General features: G+C 39.2%; 1 protein-coding gene across 1 annotated transcript in view; it reads right to left on the reverse strand.

Moving 5' to 3' along the window:
- LOC103398963 (calmodulin-regulated spectrin-associated protein 1-B-like) overlaps nucleotides 1-6,413 on the reverse strand; it is a gene marked incomplete at both ends in the record, with an annotated part of 14,074 nt that overhangs the window by 6,572 nt on the left and 1,089 nt on the right. The window contains 6 exons of the mRNA XM_017030997.2: nucleotides 590-746; nucleotides 1,068-1,164; nucleotides 1,286-1,425; nucleotides 1,715-1,853; nucleotides 3,808-3,888; nucleotides 4,046-4,207. Coding sequence (XP_016886486.2) covers nucleotides 590-746; nucleotides 1,068-1,164; nucleotides 1,286-1,425; nucleotides 1,715-1,853; nucleotides 3,808-3,888; nucleotides 4,046-4,207 — 776 coding nt within the window. The remainder of the gene's footprint in view (nucleotides 1-589; nucleotides 747-1,067; nucleotides 1,165-1,285; nucleotides 1,426-1,714; nucleotides 1,854-3,807; nucleotides 3,889-4,045; nucleotides 4,208-6,413) is intronic.

Raw genomic sequence — 6,413 nt, forward strand, 5'->3', positions numbered from 1 at the left:
TGTTTAACACACCTGGATGTCAATACCATGAAATAAAAGCTGGAATTCTGAACTTTTGTCTCATATTCATCTTTTGATCTGAAACCCAAATGTCTTCAGTATACAATAAAAACAAAGGAATTGCCCTTGCCGTTCCAATACTTTTGGAGGGGACTGTGTATATATATACTGTACATACACATACATATACATACATATGTATACCTGCATGCCGTTCAGGAAATTAATCTTTGAATATACTGTATATACAGAAGGTCTGAATATATATACAAAAATCCTGAATATATATACAGAAAGTCTGAATATATATATACAAAAAGTCTGAATATATATACAAAAATCACAAATATATATACATAAATCCTGAATATATAGAGAGAAAGTCTGAATATATATACAAAAATATGAATCTAAATCTTTATTAGTCCACACTTTGATTATCACATAAGACAACAGAAGGTCAGAGGTGAATTAAGATGAGGCAGAATTAACAAGTTATGTACTTTCATCGCGGTAGGTTTACTTTAAATGGAGAGCAGACAGCATCATGATGAAGTGAAATGGTAAGGAAAAGTGAGAAAAGACTTACAGAGGGTCGGGGTCTTCAGGATGCAGGAAGTACCTGTTACAGACTTCAGGGCTGCTCTGGTTATCAGCCGCGGTAGGACTGACCAGGAAGCTGCGCTTATTGGCATTGGAGATGGGCACTGTAGGACGGGCACTTTTAGGCTGAGCCACAGCCCGAGCTGAGGATGAAAAGAAGAGTGAAAAAAACAATTAATAAAAAAAAAAAAAAAACGAGAGTTCAAATGCCTGAGTCCGAGTAAGGCATTCTGTTCTGTTTAGTTCTGTTCAGTTTGTCGGTGTTTCGATAATGAACTAAGCTATAATCAAAACAGTCTGAGCCACTTCCTGACAGTGATCAGGAGGAACAGCATTAAGTCTCCTGACAGCCTCTAACCACAGAGAAGGGAAGGGCCGGTCAAAAAGTTCTAAGACAGATCTTCACTAAATCAAGACATTCAAGTGAAAGAGCACTTTAAAAAAAAAAAAAAAAAAAACTTTACCGTCTTTGAATTCCTGCAGATCTCTGGGCTGGACAAACTCCGGCTTGACGGTCTCAAACAACCAGAAGAGTTCAGCAATGAACACCATCACATTGTGCTAAACAAACAAACACCAGGAAACATGGTAAAAATACTTTACTGCTGACATTTATATGCTTCCAAATATGTCTTGTTACAAATAAAAAATAAATAAATCAATAAAAGGCTACTTTTTATACCTTTAGCACTAGCGGTGAGTAGAGCATGTCTTCCGTGGTCAGACAGAAACTTTTATTTAGATACTCATTGGCGTACTCTTTGAGCAGGTGAATGTTATAGAGGCTATCAGCGATAGAGGGCACTTCCTTCAGGTGGATGTCTAAGATAAAGACAGCAGCTTGTTAGGAGGCAGCTAAAAGACTGATGGTAACCACTATATAATGGACTAGAACAGGCATGGGCAAACTTTTGACTTGTGAGCCACAATGGGTCCTAAAATTTGACAGGGGCAGATAGAAGAGTGGTTGTGTCAACTAATGATATATAAATTAATAATATAATTTGGCCAAGTTTGACGGGCCAGATTAAAAAGCCATATGGGCCACATCCAGCCCCCGGGCCGTAGTTTGCCCATGCCTGGACTAGAAGACAGCCCCTGCTCAACACACCTTCCAGCTTCATGATGTCTGGGCAGTAGTAGTGCACCACAGTTAGCAGAGCAGCTCCATCGCAAACATCTCTCATCAGGTCCTCTACAAGTGGGAAGCTCAGGCGATGGCCTGCGGGATGCTCCCGACGATACCGCACCTTACCACCAGAGAGAAAATGAGAGACTAAAAAAAAAAAAAAGGGGGACAGAAAGAATTCACAAAAACGAGACACCTCCATGGTTCAATGGTTAATGACCTGCACAAATATAGTAAACAGCAGCTCAAGGTTCTCCCCAGGAGTTACCAAAGTGAAACGTTTTTAACATAATTAGGATTGATGTCACTGTAATAACTTGTAATTTTATGGAGAACCCTGAAGACTATGTGAGATGGTGACGGTGAAGGTGTCGGAGCAGTGACATGAACAATTGGGCTTGGAGTTCTTCCTTTGGCTGTTTGGAAGGAAGCCAGTCGTGAAACCCAAGTAACACAGGCAGCAAAAGGCAGCTTAACTGGGGGGTCATCACCGGCCCCTTTAGGTGAAAAGATGATCGTCAGTATAAGGACTCACTCTTAGCAGTACTCTGATATGCATCTTTATATGTACAGACGTCAAGTATAAGGAATAATATCAGCACCGCCACAATGACACGTGTACTCGGCTAAATAAAAAGTAAAGTATAAAACCTGCAAAGCAACACAAATACAACGCAATTTTATTACAGTGATCATTCTACCGTCTTTATTTTGTATTTGTATTTTTTATAAGGAAACCAACAAATTTGTCTAGTTAAGACTTAAACCAAAAAAACAAAACAAAACCAAAACAGCATGATATGAAATTCCTTTACTAATGAGGTGCTTGAAGCAGCAGGTCGCATACAGAACTAAAATAGAAGCTCTTCCTAAAAGTTAGCGTAGCTGAGTCCTCTCCTGACAAGATGGAAAGGTTTTACTGCCAAAGAAAGCTAAAGCATGCGATGAGCTAGCTCGTGCAGCCTCAAGCTAACAATACACTACACTATAGCAGAAAGGACCAAGCAGGACAGTGAGAGGAGAAGTGAAGGCATGGATTTGCTCTGAACTTAAAAAATTAAAAATCTCAAGCACACGCACGCAAGAAAACACACAAAATCTAGTGTAGTAGTGTAGAATCTGTTTGGACCCATTAGAACATGTTGGATTTTCTGCTTCATTATAAAGAATTAGTTTGAATCCTGCTGTGATTGACAGCCAGGTATGTATGTGCCAGATTCTTGCCCACACACAGCCGTATTAATACACTTAAAATAAATCAATACAAAAAAAAACTTCTCAATCATAAACTAATTCACACAGCAAATCCACAAATTGCCCGGGCTTGAAATGAGAAAGCTAAAATAAAATCTCGTAACCACTTGACAGAGGTCAGAGGAGTATAACACCTGGGTGACATATATGCCACAAGGCAAGAGGGGTGAGGCGGGGGTGGGGTGTGTGTGTGTGTGTGTGTGTGTGTGTGGAGATTAACCAAAAGCTTGCTCCCTCTTGCAGACACACTGGCAGCACAAAATGAGCTTGGATAAGCCATGGTGGAGTGTGCAGGCACATCAGTACAGAACCTTGGGTGCAAGGGGGGAGGAGGGGTGAGAGAAAATAAAAAGGATTGATGGGGCCACACGGGAGGCTGGCATCCAACTTACAGGGACTAGCTTCCAATACCATTTGGAGGGAGACTATCCAGTTTGCAGGGGTTAGAGCAGGGGTGGAGGTAAAGATGAGGAAGAGGAGCAGAAAGATTAACAGGTCAGAGGTCACAGACATAATGCTTGGATCTGCAACTGGTCATCAGACAAAAAAAAAAAAAAACAGTGGGTCAAGCGTCACAACAAAATGCCATCAGTGAGATAAATCCCTAATAAATCTGGTGACCTGAGCCACGTTTAATTACCATAATATTTTTATCCTGGACAAATACTACAGATGGATCTGGATTTTTTCAGAATACATTTTTTTTTCTAAAAAAAACATTGTTTTGATGCTAAAACTTGTTGGCTTTTGTTGTCATTTAAATATCATGACATTTGTCTCAGGTCTGAGGACCAAATTGAAAACTTGAATTTTTTTTTTACCTTTTGATGACTGGGGGACTCCAGTGGATGGTGTTTGACCTTGTGTTCTCTTTCAGTAACCTCTCTCATCTTCATGTTGACCTGCAGAAAAAGCAGTGATTTCATTGGGTCAACCAATGTCCACACAAACAGGTTGAAAACTAACTTCAGGACAAGGGTCTTTAGAGGGGGTCTGTCACCCCACCATACTAAAGCTAATCACAGAGGATGGCGTTGACAGTCGACAGTGTGTTCAGACCTTGTTGATCCAGAAGACCATAGCGTCCTCCAGGTCAAATGGCAGCTCTTTGGAGGCACTGAAGGTGGAGAAGCGCTTTACAGAAGCCACTACCTTCTCGATGCTGAATATCTCCACTGTGTAGGCCATCATCAGAGCATCGATCATTGGCATGTGAGCACTCTGAATGAGACAGTAAGAATAAACAATAAAGAAACCTCAGCGTATTGGTTTCCAAAAATTAAACAGAACATTGAACAAACCAATCATTGTGATGTCAAACTAAAACAGCACCACCAGCAGACAGGGGTGAGGAACTTGTTAAAAAACAAGTAAATATGTTTTCATCCCTTCCATCGCGGCTTCTGTCTGTCTCTATTAAAAACACAGGCATGGGTGATTCACTTTGCCACTGACAAGACAGATACACATCCCTGAGAGTCTGCACAGAGGCACTGTGGTTGCCATGGTAACAAAAAGTAAGAAGATGGAAAGATCTACTGAGCAGCTTGGTGTTCGTACATTCCTGTCTAAAGTACTTTCACGATGCCACAGGAGAAACGCAGTGACGTGTCGTGACACAGCGTGGATGTTTCCAGTGTTGAGCTACAGGGTGTACAACATACAACAACAGCTGAGGTGGAAAAATCTGATGACTGTTTATGGACTAGAGCTGAACTATTGCTGCTTGTAACCCCCCCCCCCCCCCAAAGATATATAAAATGTTGACTTATTATAAACACAATTTAATAATGTACAAAAAATAAAACACTGCGTAATGAAAAACACAGAAATACAAATAATTAGTCTATAAATAGACTGGATCCCTGACTCATCATACAAAAACAAAACCTAAGATCTTTAACATCAGCTTGATTTGCATCGCGTTCTCATTCAGCTCATTTGCACAAACTCTTATCACACACATTTGAATGATAAGGATAAGGACCAGTACTAGGCAAAACTGTGTTAGAAAAAAAAAACTGAACATGTCACTCTACCAAACTGTTTACTTTAGACCAGTGTTTATTTTAAATTCAATACTGATGTTTTGAAAAATAATGTTTATGTTATTTATACAGTTAGAATGCGAACACAGTTGAGTGGGATGGGTTTTTCCTCCTCGTTTGCTAACAATCTAAACATGACTAATGACTGTGATAAATCTATTCACCTGTAACACTGATGTACTGCTCCAACCAATTAAAGCTTCTATTTAAACTGGACTGTAAGAGGAATACATGGAATACAGGAACAGATGTGTAAATGTCAAAATAAATTCAATACATGTAACAGTAGTAGAAAGTTCACATTATTAAAAAAGTTATTTAATTATATATCTTCCTGTGATAAGAAAATGTAGCTCAGTGATATATTGTACACTCAGAAATAAACAACATCGTATTTAAATAATCAATATATAGGGATTTGAAAATATAATTTTCAGTAATAAATAAAAAATTAAAATAACATTTATTGTTTATCTTTCTGGGCTTTTCAATGCACTCAGACTGAAAGCAAACATGGAAAAATACAAATTTTTTTTTGTTCAAACTAGAGGTTTAACATCATGACTTTGAGGTTTGCTGCAGTAAACAAACACTGTCCTAATTCACTCTGCACACACACGACAGAGTAAGATGTTACAGTGACCTTGTGTGTGTGTGTTGTATCTGTAATACGAAAGGATTGATTGTCATTATATTAAAAGGCTGATGTAAAATTTGACACTGGTTTACTGTTTCATTCCATTCCAGTTAGCACCAACGAACGTGCGCTCAACATCACACGGATGTCTACACACGCATGACTGCTGGGTGTGCGTAGAACATTAGCTTCTCAACAATACATCAGAAACAAGAAGAAGTGAGGAAGTGATATGCAGCCTTTGTGGTTAATGGCCTGGTTTCCTTCTTCCCTGATACAATCTGTGCTGTATGATGAGATTGATGAATCGGCATTAAACATCGTGTTAAGATGTTCTAAATACATTTATTCAATCTTTACAATATATTCATTGTATTAAGTTTACATATCAATTTATACTGTTATTGAATGCTGTTATTGTGCTGTACTAAACGGGAAAGTGCTGAAGACAGGTGTGCATGCTGGTGGATTACATAACAATATGATATGGACAGCACTGAATGAAAGCGACTGTTACACTTGGAGATAGAGACAGGACACAGAACCGGTCAGAACTAGTTTCTTTGGCCAAATAAGGATACTGACGGAAGACCAACAAAAGACAAACAGAGAAAAACATCCGAACTGCATGGTCTTATCTGACTTGATTAACTACAGCACATCCACATAGCTCCTATTGGTGGAGAATCCTTGTTTGGAGCAGTCTTTACCAATCAGTGCTCAGAAGTTACGCGAGAACACC

The sequence above is a fragment of the Cynoglossus semilaevis genome, unplaced genomic scaffold (assembly GCF_000523025.1).
Source record: "Cynoglossus semilaevis isolate Cse_v1.0 unplaced genomic scaffold, Cse_v1.0 scaffold1340, whole genome shotgun sequence".
NCBI lineage: Eukaryota > Metazoa > Chordata > Actinopteri > Pleuronectiformes > Cynoglossidae > Cynoglossus > Cynoglossus semilaevis.